This window comes from Hyperolius riggenbachi, chromosome 7, assembly GCF_040937935.1.
Source record: "Hyperolius riggenbachi isolate aHypRig1 chromosome 7, aHypRig1.pri, whole genome shotgun sequence".
Taxonomy (NCBI): Eukaryota; Metazoa; Chordata; class Amphibia; order Anura; family Hyperoliidae; genus Hyperolius; species Hyperolius riggenbachi.
Window position 1 is genome coordinate 285,164,240 of NC_090652.1, and position 19,451 is coordinate 285,183,690.

General features: G+C 45.3%; 1 protein-coding gene across 6 annotated transcripts in view; it reads left to right on the forward strand.

The window, feature by feature from the left end:
* LRP1B (LDL receptor related protein 1B) overlaps positions 1-19,451 on the forward strand; it is a 2,031,260-nt gene that overhangs the window by 1,289,546 nt on the left and 722,263 nt on the right. For all 6 annotated transcript variants that reach the window (XM_068245873.1, XM_068245875.1, XM_068245874.1 and 3 more), the window contains exons 25-27: positions 7,439-7,643; positions 14,098-14,262; positions 16,783-17,027. In XM_068245873.1, the coding sequence (XP_068101974.1) occupies positions 7,439-7,643; positions 14,098-14,262; positions 16,783-17,027 (615 nt within the window). The remainder of the gene's footprint in view (positions 1-7,438; positions 7,644-14,097; positions 14,263-16,782; positions 17,028-19,451) is intronic.

Consider the following 19,451-nt stretch of genomic DNA (forward strand, 5'->3'; position numbering starts at 1 on the left):
GGATCAGCCGATGGCGTGGCAGATCCAGCTCCTTTTGCACGTCTTCCAGGCTCGCACAGGCTGCAGCTGAGCGCCGGAAGTGACGCACAACGTTCCTTGCCGTTTCCAGCAGTTCGCCCATCCCCTAGTAGGTGCGCAAGAACTTCTGCACTACCAGGTTCAGCACGTGGGCAAGACAGGGGATGTGGGTCAGGTTTCCCCTGTCTATTGCGGCAACCAGATTGGCCCCATTGTCGGCCACCACCTCTCCGACTCTGAGGCCTCTGGGGGTCAGCCAAATCCTCTCCTGCTCCTGGAGTTTGGCCAACACATGGGTTGCCGTCAGCTTGGTCTTCCCAAGGCTGACCAAGTGCAGCAGCGCTTGGCAGTGGCGGGCCTTCACGCTGCTGCTGAGGCGGGGGGTTTGGCCAGGTGTGCCGGAGGATGGCAGAGGATCGGAGGAACCTGCTGCAGTTCCCCTGACCCTGCGGGGTGGCACCACCCACTGTGTTGCTGCTGCTGCTGTGCCCGCTGCTGCTCTCCCATCCTCACCCCCTTCCACCAAGCTGACCCAGTGGACAGTGAAGGACAGGTAGCGGCCTGTCCCGAAGCGGCTGCTCCAGGAGTCCATGGTGACGTGGACCCTTTCACCAACCGCGTGCTCCAGCCCTCGCTCCACATTGGCCATCACAAAGCGGTGCAGTGCAGGAATGGCCTTGCGGGAGAAAAAGTGTCTGCTGGGGAGCTGCCAGTCTGGGGCTGCGCAAGCAAGCAGCGCACGAATGTCGCTCCCCTCCTGCACGAGCGTGTACGGCAGGAGTTGGGAGCACATGGCCCATGCCAGCAAGCCGTTCAGCTGCCGCACGCGACGGCTGCTGGGAGGCAGAGCCCTAACCACCCCCTGGAAGGACTCGCTCAAAAGGCTCTGGCGTGGCCTTTTGCTGGCACGGGAATCAGCAGACACAGCGGAGGAGGCCACTGAGGACTGGCTGCCAGAACAGGCCTCAGTGTCGGCGGCAGGAGTTGCAGAGGGGGGAGGAGCAGTGCGTTTCCGCACTCCTGCTGGTGCTGCTGGAGGAGCAGGAGGGCGGGTGGCTGCTGTTGCTGCTGCTGCTGAAGGCTGTGCAGTGATGGGTGTGGTGCCACTGCCAGCACCAGATGCCTTCAGCCTCTGGAACTCCTGATGCTGGTGGAAATGTTTCGCAGCAAGGTGGTTGATGAGCGAGCTGGTGCAGAACTTTAAGGGGTCTGCACCTCTGCTCAACTTCCGCTGACAGTGGTTGCAAGTGGCGTACTTGCTGTACACTGTGGGCATGGTGAAAAAGCGCCAGATTGGTGACAGAAACATCCCCCTACGGCATGGAAGCGCTGCTGCCTGTCTCCCTGTGGTGGTTGGGGGTGGGGCTTGGGGGGCTTGGGTGCGGCTGGTGGTGGTACTGGCAGATGCTGCTGCTGCTGCTGCTGAGCCTGAGACACCAGCAGGCTGTGGGACCTGCCTGCTGCTGCTGCCAATGCTTGCAATGATGCGCCTCCTTGCAAGGCCCACAAGAGCATCCTCCTCCTCAGAGCTGCTGAGGACGACATCCCCTGGAGGTGGTGGCACCCAGTCTCTGTCTGTCACCGGGTCATCAACATCCTCCCCCTCCTGAAACATGTCCTGCTGGGATGAGGACCCCCAAAACTCCTCTCCTGATGCATGGATGGGCTGCTTGACTGTCGCCACAGTCTTGCTGTCCAATCCCGCATCCCCCAAAGTGCCCATCAGCATCTCCTCCTCAAGATCGCCAACAACAGCAGACAATTTACTCATGATGCCTGGGGTCAAAAGACTGCTGAATGACAGGTCGGCGAGTGACGGTGAACTGGCCTCCTCCCCAGACCCTGCTGGGCGGCTGCTGCGAACAGGGGTGGTGGTGGTGGTGGTGGTGAGGGTGAGATGCAGAGCTGATGGCGGGCTGCTCATCCTCCGTCATGAGTTGCACCACAGTGTCTGCATGCTTTTCCTCAATGGGACGTTTCCGACCCGGCTGGAGGAAAATCGGAGCAGGTGCTACACGCTGCTGCTGCTGTGTCTCTGCAGCGTGAGTTGCAGATGCTCCTGCTGGGCGGCGCCCAAGGCGTCCACGGCCAGTGGCTATGGGAGGAATGTTAGCCACTGACGCTGCTGCTGCTGCTGCAGAACTGTGCATGGTGGCGCGCCCGCGCCCGCGGCTTGCCACAATGCTGCTCCCTCTCCTCCTGATTCCCTTGCTGCCCTTCCCCTTGCCCAAACCGTGCTGGCTGCCACTTCCAGACATCTTCGATGTTTTGGGCGTATAGACAAAAGTTTTTTAAAAGGGCGGGTGAAAAGTGGGGTACTTTAATGGAGTGGGTTGGTGGGTGAGGTGACTGAGTGAGTGTCCCTAGTACAGTAAGTAAGTAGTAACAGTCAGGAAGTACAACTAGCAGTTACAATAATCAGTAGTAATCACAAGTAAATTTAGTGTGTGTACACTACAGACAGTGAGTGCACGCACGCGCAAACACGCGCAGGAGCTAGCCTATGAACAGTGACTGAGTGAGTGTCCCTAGTACAGTAAGTAAGTAAGTAGTAACAGTCAGTAAGTACAACTAACTAATTACAATAATCAATCAGTTATCAGAAGGAAATAGAGTGTGTGTAGTGTGTACACAGACAGTGAGTGCACACACGCAGGAGCTAGTAGCCTATGAACAGTGACTGAGTGTCCTAGACTCCTAGTACAGTAAGTAGTAACAGTGAGTACAACTAACTAATTACAATATTCAATTACAATAATCAATCAGTTATCAGAACTTGGAAATAGAGTGTGTGTAGTGTGTACACAGACAGTGAGTGCACACACGCAGGAGCAGCTAGTAGCCTATGAACAGTGACAGTGAGTGTCCTAGTACAGTTACAGTATATAACTACAATACTAATACAATCAGTAGTAAAGGACAGCAGAAATACTGGTATAGAATAGAGAGAAATAAACAGAGGACAGGAGGACAGCTGCCCACACAGGCAGGCCCTGAGGCCTAAAGCTGTAAGCCTGCAGCAGCTGGCCTGTCTCTATGTAACACAAAAGCTACTAACTAAAATACAATGTCTAACTAACTAACAACAATATAGGTGTGTATAGGAGGTGTATGTGAGCAAAAACGCTAGGTAAATGACCACAATAAAGCTCTTGCTAAGCCAAAGCACAAAGGAGCAACTCTCTCTCTATGCAAGTCTCAGGCAAGGACGGAGAAACGTAACATGGCGGCCGCTATTTATAGGGTAGGGGCTGGCCAGGGTCCCCCTCTGTGATTGGCTGCCGTCAGAGGGCCTGGGAGCCCTCTGATTGGCTCCAAGGACATCAATCTGGGCTATGACGCTATTCGAGCTCGGTACCGAGCTCGAATAGCGCCGTTTGCTCGAATAGCTCGAATAGTGAATGGGCTATTCGAGTGTACGCGAATAGCCCATTCGAATAGCTACAGCTATTCGGAGCTCGAATACCGAGCTCGAATAGCTGGAAAAGAGCTCGAATATTCGAGCTACTCGAATATTCGAGCTCTGCTGAGCACCACTGCAGACCAGGGCTTCCATCTCTCCCCTCTCGAATGGAGGATCCCATGCATACTTAACAGCAAAACATTTAGGCTGATCACAGTTGGCAGATATGATTGTGGCAGGCACATGTATAGGGTTAATTAGCAGGTGATTGGCAGATTCCTTATTCTTAAGAATCTCCAATACCTGTAGCAAGTGTTGAACTGTAGTGTATGCAAACTTCCCTTGGTTCACAAATAAGTTGATTTGTTCAATACTCTGTAATATCTCCTCATAATCATACTTAGATAATTCTTTTAAACAAAAATCTTTATTTTCCCTAGCCAGGGAGGAAAGTTCATTAGTAGTTTCATAAGTCCATTTAACTCCCCTGAAAGACAATTGCATTTCATTATCTGTTAATGGCAGAATCTCATTATAGGTCTCAGTCGCTAAGGATAACGACTCTGCAGATCGGACACGTTTCTTATAACGTTTGCGTTTGTCCTTAGACCCTGCTGCCTTTGGTGATTTATTCAAAGCTGCAGGAAAATTATCAGGACCACTCTCTGCTTGCTGATCATTTTTGCAAACAATTGAAGGGGAAGCTGATTGGCCTGCTGCCAGGAGTTCATTTAGAGGAAAAGGCAATGGATCTATGCGCAACCAGTTATGGATCACAAACGCTAGAAATTCCAGCGGTCTCTCTTTCAAATCGGAATGATTGAGAACATCAAATGCCCACTGAAATAATTCCCCTTTAAACAAAATATAACTTAATTGGAGTGCCCAGGTTGAAACAGGAGTCGCTTGGAGATCGGGATTGGCCAGGAACCTGGCACATTCAGAGAAAAACTCATTTTCTGTTTCAGAGTTAAGTTCTTCAAATTTCTTAAAGGAACAGGAACCATAATTAACAGTGTCATACTTTCTGGGAATCCCCCCCACAATGGGGATTGGTAATGGGGTTTTCATAATGTAAGGCTTGGTGGTGTATTCTCCACAGTCAGCATGCAACGCATGAGCTGACGTGGAGGAGGTACACACACTAGCACAAGGAAACAGGCTATCCCTAGTATAGTGGAGGGGAGGACTGACTCCAAAAGGATATTGTGGCGCACAGAGCCGGTGCAGATCCGACAGCCACAAACAATACTTTTGCGATAACGTCTCAGCGCAAGGTAGCGCTGAGCGCATAAACCAGAACTGAGGAGATCAGGACAGGTAGACAGAATGAACGCTTGCTAGCTAGCCGCTACTTAGTGACAGCAAGCGTCCACAACAAGACAGACTGGAATGAGGCAGCCAATGCGTTTGCAGCGATGGCGTGCCTCACAAAGACAGGACAGGATAGTCAGGAAATAGCAGGATCAAGATAGATGAACGTAACACAGACAAAAATACAATAAGTATGTTTTCCTAGCGTATTACAATTACAGCTATCAATGAAACTATTTGTAACGTCTGACTAACATATGTATATATCGGCAATGAACCGATATATGACATAAGCAGGAACACTGACTTAGACTGGAGCAATACAGGGAACAGGACTCAGAAGGATTCGCTATCTCTTCGCAGAGATGAACGCAATCCACAAATGGTAACAGAACAGGATTCAGAAGGATTCGTTATCTCTTTGCAGAGATGAACGCAATCCACAAACGGTAACAGAACAGGATTCAGAAGGATTCGTTATCTCTTCGCAGAGATGAACGCAATCCACAAACGGTAACAGGACAGGATTCAGAAGGATGCGTTATCTCTTCGCAGAGATGAACGCAATCCACAAACAGAACCAGGAGCAGGGTAACTACCTCAGCACGGGTGGTCACGGTACGCGCAACCTACCAAAACGTGCTGGAAAGCTGACTAACTGCACACAGGATATAAACAGTTTGTGTACGTATACATCAGCGACACTGATGTATCAACGTAACACGAATACAAGGAAAATAATAAACGTGCTGGTATGCATATATATTGGCAATGAACCAATATATGATGCAAAGACCAGCAAAGTATCTTTAGAACAAAAAAACACGATCGGGGGCTGAAGCAACAGCAAGACAGGCTTAAACTGAAGCTATGAAAACCCGAGGAGTCCTGCAGGAAGCAGATCTTTATACTGAGGTCATCCAGTGGGAGCAGACATGCAGATTCCCACACAGGTGAATGATAATCAGTCACAAGCTGACAGCAGGGAAAGGCAGACAAAGCTATGCAGCTTGCATGGAAAGAGATCAGAACTGCCTGAGCTGCAGCACTACTACTTCCAGCAATACCGGCTGCAGCAGCGATCATGACACTTAGCTAAATATTTACATGTTGGTTTTTTTATTATTGTATTTTTTTTGTTTTTTTATATTAAACATTTTATTTGGGTATTTTTTGGGAGGGTGGGATGTAAACAGAACTTTTATAATGTAAATGTGTGTTAGGGCTGGAACCCACAGGAGCGCTTTTGGCAGCGTTTTGGCAGCACTGCGATACGCTAGCAGTTTGCCAAAACGCTGGGCTAATGTTAATGGATGGGGCAACTTCCACAGGAGCGTTTGCGTTTCCCAGAAACGCAAACGCAGGACCTGCAGCATTTTGGGAGCGTTAGCGCTTCAATGTAAAGTATTGAAACGCTAGCAGAAACGCTCAGCAAGACCTAAACTGAGCGGTTTTGCTAGCGTTTTGCGGTTCAGCACACTGTAACAAAATGAAAAATAATTCACAGGACCAATCAGGATAAAAACGCAAAACGCAAAACGCTAGGCACCCACTGGGGAAAAAAATACAATGTTGCAAAACACGACCAAAAACGCGCATAATTCTGCTTGCAAACCGCTCAGACAAAACGCTAGGGGTTGCGTTTTGCGTTTGCGGTTTTCAGTGGGTTCCAGGCCTTAAGGTTTTTTTTTTTTACTTTTAGTTGAAGTTTTACTTTTTGGCCACAAGATGGCGGCCATGAGTTTGTTTACATAACATCACTCTAAGCGTAACATACGCTTAGAGGGACGTATGGGGGACGCAACAGCCAGAAAAAGCGGAGCTTCTGAGACAAGCTGTCACTTTTTCTGCGGGGGAGAGGAATCAGTGATCGGGCACCATAGCCCGATTCACTGATTCGTGGGCTAACGAGCCGCGGCCGGGAGCGCGCGTGCACGCGCGCGGACGCGCACGATCAGCCGCGGGAGCGCGCGGACGCGCACATGGCCTCCTGGGCGTAGCTAGTACGTCCAGGAGGCCAAAGTAGTTAAGTTGATTAAAGATCTCTGCGCACCGCCACCACACAGTGCCGCTAGCCGCGCAGCTCTCAGCTATAAGTATAGCTTCAGAGCTAAAAGTATCTTTGAATTCTGGCTCCAAGGCTCCCCATTGGGTCCTTAACACACCAATGGGGATCAGGAGGATATTTGGTGCTTCTAGCACGTACGGGGGTCTTTCTAATAACCAATAAAGTCGTCGGGAGTGGATGCATTTGAAATCAGAATCCGTGATCGCGGCTGATCATGAATTACGATTTTGAGCCTGTGATTGCTCAAAACGGCCAAGGTTGTGATGAGCACCAATGGTTAGGGTTAAGAGTATGAATATCTTATATCGGTTCTGTAAGAAAAGACAAACTACGATGCAACACCTACAGCTGGCGAGGATTGCTATTAAGCAATTTTTGTTTAAACAAAACAAAATACAAAAGATTAAAGGACCATTTTTAACTGTAATTTTTTTTTCTTAGTGTTCTTTCTTTGCTTTACAAAACACGACGGCAGTAAAAGGAGTGGGGAAAAAAAAGATCCTTTCAATCCTGATTACTAATGATTTTCCTTGCAATCATGCTATAAATGACAGGCGTGATTACAGATGATAAAAAATGTGTGCATATTTCTGGGCTAATTAGCAGTTATTAAAACCTCTCTCTTATTTTCTTAGGTGTTAGTGGGATTGAAGTCGTCATTCAGCATGGCCTGGCCACACCGGAGGGCTTAGCGATAGACTGGATAGCTGGGAACATCTACTGGATAGACAGCAATTTGGATCAAATTGAAGTTGCTAAATTAGATGGCAAAATGAGATCGACACTGATAGCAGGTGGGATGGAGCATCCCCGAGCTATCGCCTTGGATCCCAGATACGGGTAAATTGTTTTTTTTTTTTAATATATATATACAGTATCTGTGATTTATTTTCCAGTCTAATTGCTTTTTTGTAATAAAAAAAAAATGAAACCTTCCCTTTTCAATTACTTTTTGAAATTGTGTTTATTGAATTAAAAGCGACAGTGCCTGTCTACAAATGTAGGCATTGTTAACAAAAAATAACTTTAATTACAAACACACACAGTTGAGTACATAGAGTAAATACGAAATATGGGAAATGTCGTACCGAGTGACTTGTAATTATCTTCAGGCAGCGGCAGCTTCTGGGATTCAAAAAGCTTCAGACAGCCCAGCCAGAAAGCACAGGCAGTAAGGCGCATTATAAATCGTCAGTGCAATCGCAAGCGCTTAACGTTTTTGAAAGCACTTTTCTAATCGTTTTTAGAGCAATTTTCGCTTAGAAAATCGCTTTTCTAAGCGCTTTTGTCTAGCGTTTTTTTCTTCACTTCCTGACGCCCGTCAGGAAGTGAACTCTTTGCCCCGGAAATGAATAAATACAATGGGCCTGATTCACAAAGCGGTGCAAAGTGTTTGCACGCGAGTGAAAAGCCCTTTATCACGCCTAAACTCAGTTTAGGCATGATAAGAAGAAACTCGCGTGAATTTTCCGCGCGCGAGGTTTTGCGCGCGCAGCGTCCATTAAGCCCCATGGGACTTTGCGCGCGCAAAACTTTGCACGCGGGAGCTTCACGCGAAGAGCAGCACAAATCGGTGATAACTAGGTGGTGCAAAGGTTATCACGCCTAAAGTCTTTTAGGCGTGATAACTGAGTTATCACCGCTTTGTGAATCAGGCCCAATGTATTTATTCATTAAAGCGCATGGGGAAATCTCTTTTCAAAACGCTTTTTCAAGCGCATATCGATTTTCCTATCCTTTCTATTGAATCGCAAACGTTCTGAAAATGATGCAAGAGCCGCGTTTGTGATCGGATAGAAAGCTCATTGCTTATGTGAGAACACTCATATAAGCGAACGTTACACAAGCGCATTTAAGGTGATTTTTTAAAATCGACAGCGCTAAAAAAATATGAAATCGCCCCTGATGTTAACAAGCCCTAAGATGAGCAGAATTTTTCCCCACTGTGCTCCAGCATATTCTGATTCATTAGGCGTATAGTCAACTCATCAATCTCTTTCTCCTCTCCTGCTTCCTGTTTTTCTACTGTGATCAATGCAATTCTCCAGCCTCCCTTTGAAAATGGCTGTTACCTCATAACAGGTTCCTGGTCAGCACACTGTAAAACTGACATATCGCCCAGCCATAGCCATAGGGAAACATGGACATTTCCTTGCTCATCAGTTGTCCTTTCAGTTAAAACTGACTGCAACTGATATAGAACTGACAGCAACTGATATATTTCCGTTATGACAAAATCTTGTCAGAACTGGAAGGAATCATTGTTAGAAGAAAATGGTGAGAAAATGATGTAAGAATGCAATATTCTTTTTCAGGTACATCATGTGTAAATCATTTTACTTGGTTCAGGTTCCCTTAAAGGAGGCTTTCCATGCTGTCCTTTGCAGTTGCCCAGGACCTTCCTGCATATGAGGGCCATGCTCCTCTTCTGGTACAAGTGTGGCCATGCTACACCTGTATGAGCATGGCCATGCCTGCACAGTAAGCCAGAGCCACTCGTGTATGTACTAGCGCAGACGCAGTACTGCTGCACTCATTATTATTATTATTATTATTATTATTTAGTATTTATATAGCGCCAACATCTTCCGCAGCACTGTACAGAGTATATAGTCTAGTCACTAACTGTCCCTCAGAGGGGCTCACAATCTAGTCCCTACTATAGTCATATGTCTATGTATGTATTGTGTAGTGTATATATTGTAATCTAGGGCCAATTTAGGGGAAACCAATTAACTTATCTGTATGTTTTTTGGGATGTGGGAGGAAACCTGAGTCCCCGGAGGAAACCCACACAGACACGGGGAGAACATACAAACTCCTTGCAGATGTTGACCTGGCTGGAATTCGAACCGGGGACCCAGCACTGCAAGGCAAGAGCGCTAACCACTACGCCACCGTGCTGCCCGAAGAGGGGCGCATGCCTGGTGTGATTACCAACAAGCTCTTATCAGTAATGTTCAAGGTGTCCACTCTCAGTGAAGAGGGATTAGAGGACAGCGTGGGAAGCCTCTATAGGATCTAGGTATGTGTTTTGGTACCCGATCTTCAGCTTGGGTACACTTAAACTATGCTCCCTGGGGCCCCTGCAATATCTTCAGCAGAGTAGCATCTTACCTGTCCAAGTGGGCGTTCTCTCTGTGGCTCCATGCACTCCTGTCTACACCCTCGCAGGGCGCCTCTCCTCCCTGACCTGGCACATGTTACTACATACTAACGTGCCGCGGGTCACAGAGAAGATGCAGCCAGTGTTGGATGAAGACGGGAGTGCAGAGAGCCACGGACTGACAGAGGAGCACACCCACCAGGACAGGTAAGACACTTCTCTCCTGAAGACATTGCAGGGGCCATGGTGACCACGGTTACATTGAGGGGTGATTGGGGGATGGGGGTGTGCTGGCAGCCAGCTCAGGGGCCCTGGGGGAGATTTGTTTGCTCCAAATAGCAGCTTTTTTGGTTGGGATTATGGGGCAGGGGCTACCTTTGACCGGGGTCTTCATTGCTACTAGAATCGGCCCTGTCTGTAAGGGGCATCTGCACCTAATGAGCCGCCATAATTGTGCTCTCTCCTCCTGTTAACGTGCCCATTAATGGTACAGTTTATATGAATGATTCTAAAATATCATAATACTCATGTCTGGACCTCTTAGCAGTGCTCAGGGCCGGTGCTACCATAGGGGTAAAAGAGGCAATTTCACCAGGGCCCAAGCATCCATAGAGTCCCCATCATCGCACTAAATGATGTGGCCGAGCATCCCTGTCCCACGCTCTCTCTTTATGGAGAGTGCCCCCACAGCATTATAAAGGCAGTCACACACCCACCTTGTCTGAGTTCAGGGTGCCCACCAGGTCACTTCTACCCAAGGACCCAATTGTAACTAGAAGCGGCCCTAGCAGTGCTACCATATTTCAGCAGTCACTTTATTCACCAGAGACCTAGCAGAAGTGGGCTCTCTATAAATATTAGTATTTGGTATTTATATAGCGCCGACATCTTCCGCAGCGCTGTACAGAGTATACCGTCTTGTCACTTAACTGTCCCTCAGAGGAGTTCACAATCTAATCCCTACTATAGTCATATATGTATGTATGTATGTATGTATCATGTAGGCCTCATTCACATTGCGCTCCTTGCCGTCCGTATTCCGGCAACACATGCAGGAGGCCGACACGCACGAACATCAGAAGTGCATAGACTGTACTGTCTGATGTTCACAATGCATGCGTTCTGGACCAGTGCAGTCCAAGACCCCATGCTGCACGCATTTTTTCCCAAAACCCACGGCTGACCCATTCACTTTCAGTGTATGGGTTCAGCCATGCAACGCATGCAAACGCAGATGGCATGCGATCGTACACGTTGCGGTCTGATCGCATGGCCATCTGCGTTTGACAATGTTAATGAGGCCTAGTGTACGTATCATAGTCTAGGGCCAATTTATGGGGAAGCCAATTAACTTACCTGTCTGTTTTTTGGGATGTGGGAGGAAACCAAAGTGTCTGGGGAAACCCACACAGACACGGGAAAAGCATAAAAATAAATGCAGAAAAATGTCTGCCATTCAGTATACAAGTTCCAGGTTCATCGTCGCTGCCAATACAAAAAAAAATGCATTTACGCTCCGTTGATTGAGATTATTTTGCATGTGCAGCGCAGGGCTCTTAATCACTTTTCATCCCATTATAACCCATTTCTGCACCATGTCAATAGATTTAAAACTTACAATTGTTTAATTAGACGTAAAAACCTGTAATTGGGTCGCGCGCAGAAAGCCGCATTGAAATTTCACAGAAAAAAATGAGGCTGAAGTCAGCAGCAGATGTGAGAACAATGGATCCTTATCACTGATTCATTTTCCTACGCGCTCCGAGCTGTAATATTGCTCCTGTTGATCCAGCTGCGGCCATCCTCGTCCTCCCGGTTCTTTATAGAGAATCGTAGTTATATTACAGCATCTCATTCTGAATGACATTTACATTAAGTGGCGCTTGACCTTTTCAGTCGAACATTTGAGATATTCCCCGTTTGAGGAAAATCATTTTGATAATACAGTTCAATGTCTTAGTTAATTTTAATGGAACTTACAGAGGAACTGTAAGCAAGGATTGAACTTCATCCCAATCAGTAGCTGATACCCTCTTTCCCATTAGAAAACGTTACCTTTTTTCGAATAGTTCATTCGTCTGTATGGCTGATATTGTGGTGTAACCCCTCCCACAGTGTGATGTCAGCACCTAGGTTCTAGACTCATTTCCTGTCGGTGAGCCTTGTTGCATTGTGGGAAATAACAGCTGTTTCCAACTGCCAAGCAACCGCTATCTCCCTCTGTGCATATGTATATCTATAAAAAGATAACCTTTTTAGCTTATCACATTGTTAGCGGGAATGGTTGTAGATAATGGCAGTTGGTGCTGTCTAGTTTTCATGTCTGCCAGTAGTAAAGATGATGACATGCAGGCTGATTGTGGATCAAACAATATTAACAAATTACATGGTGAATATCAATCATTTCTTGATCTCTCTTTTATTTTTTAACTTTTCACTTTGCAATGTACTGATTTATTTCTTCCCCCTTTCACTATAGTTCCCCTTTAAGTTTGCTTTAGTGAGTATCCCGCTTGTGCGCTCGTCACCACCAGCTGACTGCATGCTTATGTATTTGTGTACTAGTTACATTTCCTTGTAAGAAAGATGGATTATTGGAGCTGTCGTGTGATGCCTTTTTTTTCTTAGAAATCATAAAGCCGTAGCCCAGAATTCAATTTCAGGAAAGTTGACCCTTATTTACCGCCTGGTAGGTGAACATACAGCTGATCTTCAGTTACACTACATGACAGCCGCTTAGTTGTCACAGCTCAGTAGCTACCGTCTTTTACCCGAAAATAAGTCAGTGTCTTATATTAATTTTTGCTCTAAAAGATGTGCTGGGGCTTATTTTCAGGGGATGTCTTATATTTCTATTAGGAAGTGTCTCTCAGTGGAACATTCCTGTTCTTTTGTATTGTGATGTTAATGGATTTGAAAGTATGCTACTGTACTGATCAGGCACCTGCCCTGTCTTCCCTGCACACAGCTGATAACCTTGCTGTGTGCTGAGATGACGGGATCAGTGTCTGATTGGCACTGCACCACACTGGCCCCACTTACTGGCTGCCTCTTCCTCCTCTTTAGCTTCCGCTAGGGCTTATTTTCGGGGTAGCGCTTATATTTCAAGCATGCTCAAAATTCCAACTATGGCTTATTTTCAGGGTAGGTCTTATTTTCAGGGAAAGAGAGTATTAAAGAAGCTCTCCCCCTCCCCCCCCCCTTTCTTCTTGGTTTAAAGTGAACCCCAGTTGAAAATAAACTGATGAGATAAACAATTGTATTCATCCTCCTACTCCTAAATATGACTTTTTTTTTTTTTTTTTTTTTTAGAAATCTCATAGTTTTATTTTATATTTAAATATTTACAAAGTAGGTTGAATGTTTTGTTGTCTCTGTTCAGTGGCAGCCTTTTAAGTGACCCTAATTGAAAATACATGAACTACTGACCTTTCTTTTAATATCTCCTTCTACACTTAGAAGTTGAATTCTGCTAGGAAAACCTACGAATCATGGGGTCCCCCAGCAAAACTTTAATGGACCCCCCCCCCCCCCCCAAATGTTCATTGTTCACATTATTTTTTTTCCTATCCCTATTGACCCTCAGAGCCTGGGGGGGGGGGGGGGGTCATCTTGCAAGCGATCGTCATAAAACAAGTCAGGCCATCATAATCTCCATACCCATAACAAGTGTAGCCACAACAACACCTGATCTGAAGAATGGACCCCTTTATTGGACGGAGTAAAGTAGTATTAGGGGCCCTTTTACAGCTCTGACATCCCCCCTCCAATCACAGGGCAGCTGATTTTTTGGCATTTTTGTGTTAAAAAGGACTTTTTTCACTTTGTGCAAATTGTCGCATCGGGAAAAAAATATTTTAATTTGCCCATATTCCGAAAACGCAACATATTTTTGCTAATTTATTTTCAAAATCAAAAACTGGCAAAAATTTGCAAGCAACACTGTTTATTTTACCTTCTTCCTCTCTCTCTCTCTCTCTCCCTCAGCTTCCTTGTCTCACTTCAAACCCTTTTCTCTTTCATTCTCTCCCTCTTTCCTTCTTTCTTTTCTCTTTCTTTCCCCCTCTTTCTCTCTCTCTCTCCTTTTCTCACACACACTCTCCCGTCCTCCTTCAGTCTTTCCACCTCACACCATTTATTTCACTCTCTCGCTACCTCTCTAATTTTCTTTCTCTCTCTGTGCCGTAGAATAATGTTTTGGACAGACTGGGATGCTACATTTCCGCGTATAGAATCCGCTTCAATGAGTGGAGCTGGAAGGAAGATTATCTACAAAGATATGGAGAGTGGAGCATGGCCTAATGGACTCACAGTGGATCATTTTGAAAGAAGAATAGTTTGGACAGACGCCAGGTAATAATTTATATTTATACTCTATATGAAAAGGTGCTGATACGTTCTTCATCTTTGCTAAGTAAGTGACAGTCTGCTTAGATGAGTTTACATAGCCCATGGCCTGGAGCACACTGGGTGTGGCAACTGAGTACAAAAAAAAGAGAAACATCAAATTATACCCACCAAGATGGAAAACAGAGACATTAGTAGCACTTATCTGTAGATATAAACTGCAGATTCCATTTTTCAGGAGGAGCAGATAAAAATGGAGCAGGATGAGTGCCAATAAAAATGGCGCCACCATAGGCAACAGTTAAACCCACGATTAACAGTAATGAAGTTAAATGATGGCGCCCAATAAATATAGGCACCCATTATTTATTGGGGACTGTAATTTAACTTAATTGCTGCTAATCGTGGCTTTTACTATTGCTGCCTATGGCGACATGGGGTATTTTAGGGAGCTAAGGTTAGGCAGGCAAGGGGGTGGGTTAAGGTTAGGCAGGGTGTAGTTATATTAAATATAGGTGGAGGGGTGGTTAAGGTTAGGCATGGGGTGGAGTGTTTAAAGTTAGGCAGGGTGGTTGGAGTGATTAAGGTTAGGCAGTGGGGTTGAAGTGGTAAAGGTTAGGCAGCAGGTTGGAGTGGTTAAGGTTTTGGCACCAGGTGGGGTCTTAGGGTTAGGCATAGGTAGAGGGAGGGTTCAGTGGCATACATGTAATTAAGGAGCCAGGAAATTTGGACGCAGAGTAAAGCTGAAAAATGTCTCAAACTCCTCCTTCAAAAGTCCCTGCGACTTTAATTACTATTCCCCCTCCAGGCTTCTATTGACACTGGTGAAAGACATAATCTGGCTTCCAGCTATTGCTGATGGCCCGAATTACACAGTTTTTGTTGTAATTTGAGCTCCGTCTTTGAACAACACCCAAATTACTGACTGAGCGCTGAAATAGTCGTAATTCACATTGAGCAAGCGTCATTTTTGCCTCATTCAGGTTGGTTTTTAGCTGTCCTGCAGCCAGCCAATCACCATGCAGCTTCAGTCCTCACATGGTTATTGGCTGGCTGCAGGACACAAACTAACCAGGAAGTGGAGGAGAAGCAATCACCGGGCTCAGGTAATGTATTAAAAATGCTTGATGCATGTAATGACAATTGGCTACTGATGTTGTTTCTAACATTATTTAATGTTTTAGGACATTTGTAAAACGTTAAATAAGAGGTCATTGCCGGCATCACCCTGCATCATAATATTGTGGCCCTACTTTAAAAATGTACACGTTACAGCTTTCATTGTATCCAAAATCCTATAGTACTGTCTTAGTACCTACATCGGGAAACATACTGCACTAGATATATGTGGATAATATTTGTTGATTTTCAACACACCTGGTTCATACTTTTCCTTAACAATATCCACAAACCAGCGAGAAGAACTCAATTTTTCTTAGTTTGGAAACAGCAGTTAGCCTCACCCACTAGACATCTGTTGAAATTAGTCAGAGATGGCTGGACATTGGGCCAGATTTATCAAAGCATTACTTACAGTTTTTTCTTCTAAAACTGTTCTAACTAGCAGAGTAACTGTTCTGCATGATAGTAAGACATTTCTCAAATTCTACGTAATAGTGGCAGTTTAGCATGAATTTCCAGAGCTGCACTACAGTTACGAAAAGTGAACATCCATTCCTAAACTGCTGCAGATTAAGAAATGCTTCATAGCAGTCCTCCAGATAGTGCAGCAGTGCAGGCTAGATGTGATTTGTGAGGGGCTCCACCCCCTCACTCAGAGCCTGCTGACAGCAGATGTGTTGTTTATCTCAGCAACAGTAATTTCACTCACGCACTGAGACATTCCTAACAGCTTAAGAACGCAACTGCACTCTGTAGTCATTTCTTAGGATGTCTGAGACAGTTCTGCACGGATTTCTAAAAACCTACTTATATGTTGTCTCAGACACTCTTGATAAATGCTCCCCATTGTTTCTTGAAAACTGAAAGGGCAGGTAATTCCATTTCTGTAATTTTAGCATATACCGTATAATAATCATATTTTAGTACTTTCAAAGCATAATTATAATTGTTAGCACCAATGTTAATCATCATGAATAATTAATCATCATCATTCATCTGTCATCAGTCATCTACCATCCATCACATATTTTGAAATTTCACTTTAAGGACTTGATTCACTAAACCGTTATAACTCATAGCACAGTCGTTTTCGTCTGCATTTTTGCATTTGCGCGCAATCACAAATTATTGCAATTGCAAATTTTCGTGCATAAGTGACCGCGTTTGCGAATCGCGATTGTGCATGATAATTTGCAATCATGCACAAATGCGAAAATGCGCGCGAAAACGGCCGTGATATGAGTTATTACAGTTTTGTATATGAAGCCCCAAGTGTCATTTGTTGGTGGCCGGATAGTGTACTGGTTAAGGGCAGGGTTGGATTTCTGGAAAGGGGTAAAGGTCACAAAGGCTCGGGAAAGCAATGTATAAGGTGGTAATCTGTTCTGCTCTCTGTAATTGTAGGTCGGACGCCATATACTCAGCACTGTACGATGGGAGTTCCATGAAGGAGATTATTCGGGGACACGAGTATCTCTCTCACCCGTTTGCCGTTTCCCTGTTTGGTAGTGATGTGTACTGGACAGACTGGAGGACGAATACACTATCTAAAGCAAACAAATGGACCGGCCACAATGTCAGTGTCATCCAGAAGACAAGCGCTCAGCCATTTGATATTCAGATTTACCATCCCAGCCGTCAGCCACAAGGTGAGCATTTTCCATGCAACTCTTTATTTAAGCTAAATTGGAGCTGCTTTATACGCCAACCAATCAGAGTTCAAAACCACAACTAGGATCCAGCGTCCTAGGTGAACTGTCCACACCCCTCTGCATGTCACATATCCTGTGCCTTAATGCAGGCACATCCGTAGCACTGACCGGATAGTCTACACTGTGGCATATGTTGTGCTATTCCCAAATGGGTACTTCACTGTCACTGCGCGCAAGCAACACCCAACAACACCCACTTGACACTTGATATCAGTGTCGGATTGGGAAGTGGAAAAACTGGGGAAATCCACTTGCTGGCCAAGCAAAAATAATCATGTGTTGCTGCTCACAGTGAAGCCTTGCTACAGGTTTCTATTGGGAGTGATAACCCATGATTTCTGCTACTTGGCCAGCAGGTGGTTTTCCTTAACTTCACACCAGCCCAGTCCGACACTGCTTGATACCAACCCATAGCCAGAACCCACATGGCACCCAGCATCTTCATTCAGCACCCACATGACAACTAGTGCCCCTAGCCAGAAACAAGGGTGGAAACATGCGGCCACCAGTGACAGGTCCGACTGACTCCACACCATTGAATGCAGCCAGCATTTCTGTGACTGAATGTATGTGTCAAGTGGAGGGGCTCAGGGATATGGTTTGTTTGAGAGCCGGGGGGTGAAGGTCACTTGCCACTGCAGGGAAAGGGAACTGGCAGGGGAAGGTCCCCCACCACTTGTAGGTACTACTGTGCATTTGGGGGAGGGGGGTGGGTGAGGCCCTTTTTTGTTTAATTTGAGCACCCCCCACTTAACGACCCTCTGCACAGCCCTGCTGTAATACGGTATTCATACTCATCGAAAACTCTCATTTGTGGTACATGGGTAGATATTGCTGTATGTTTATTATAGAGGAGGCGTACCACTGTTGCAAATTATTTCTTTGAGACCTATAGTCCATATTTCAATTTTCCAGAGTTGGATGGATAATGAATATTACATAAGTTGGAAGGTAACATCCTCCTATTTTCTTTCCACTATGTTTCTCATTTTAATGAAAAACTAATTGGCAAATTATGATTATTTTTTTAACTGATCTTATGTATTTTGTTTCCTGTGTTCATTATAGCAGAGAAGCAGATGTTGCCATGTTTGTTGTAAATGCAGGCAGGATGTTTGGCCACACTAGGGCAATTATGAGTGGGCTTAATTCCCTCAGTCATTAAAACATGTTAACAGACTTCAAACTAGACATGGAGGAGTTGACTTATTAAAGTTGCAGAATATTGGACAGTACCATAGAAAATTAATTGTCTCACTGGATGTTTTTTATGGAATATTCTGCTATATGTTTGCAATTTGCAAATCCTCATTTTATTAGATGAAACTGGAGTCGCGGAAAAGGAAGTAAATTGTTTTGTATTTATAGAACACTGACCTCTTTTGCTGCAGAGTTCCTAGTTCTGTCATTAGAGCTTGTCATGCACTGGCAGACTGTCACCTAGTGATGACCACAAATTTCACATCATCCTAATTTTGCATTGTAATTTGAAATTAAAATCAGGGATGAGCTCTGGATGAAATCCAAATGAGTTTCATTCAGATGTCAACCTCCTAATTACTGCACCTGAGTGGGAGTGTGCAGTGTGTGTGTGTGTGTGGGGGGGGGGGGTGTTAAACTTTCCCAGCAGCTGTCTTCTTTAACCCATCCCACGCTGCATTCCAAGCCGCGGTCACGTGACTACAAACACTTCCTCCTTCAGGGTTGAAGGAGGAAGCATAGCAGTCACGTGACACAGCTTGAAACGCAGTGTGGGACATGCTGTGGGAGTGGTTAAAGAAGAAGGTTGCTGTGTAAGTTTAACCCCCCACACACGCCCGCTCAGCTGCACTAATTAGGAGGATAAAATCCGAATGAAACTCAGAGATCATCACTGATTAAGATGCACAATTCTGATGCAAAATTTCAGGTAAATGTGTAATCAAAAAGTTCAAAGGACCGGCACCACACGAAGTATAAGTAGCTCAGTTGATTTTTATTCTGGCATCTGCCAATAAAAGTGCAACCGTTGCCCCCTTGGTACAGGGGTGAGGACCTGGCACACCTTTTTGTACTAATTCCTGTGGTACTCCTGGACTTTTGCTTCAGGTAAATTTGTAATTAATTTTATCTGTAAACATAACCCGGAATCATGATTTTGCAATTTTGCGTAAGTAGAGGACTAAGGTCATTAGCGGTTAGTAGCAAAGCCCCCATACCTGGTATCATCACCAATATTGCTATGTATGTTGAGGGGAATTGTAGGGATAAGGCAAACATTTTTTTTTTTTTTTTTTACAAAAAGATCTTGTTGTTTTTGAGAAAAGGAATAATAGTTTTTATGGTTTTGGTGATTTTTCTGATTTGTAAAAACACATTTTT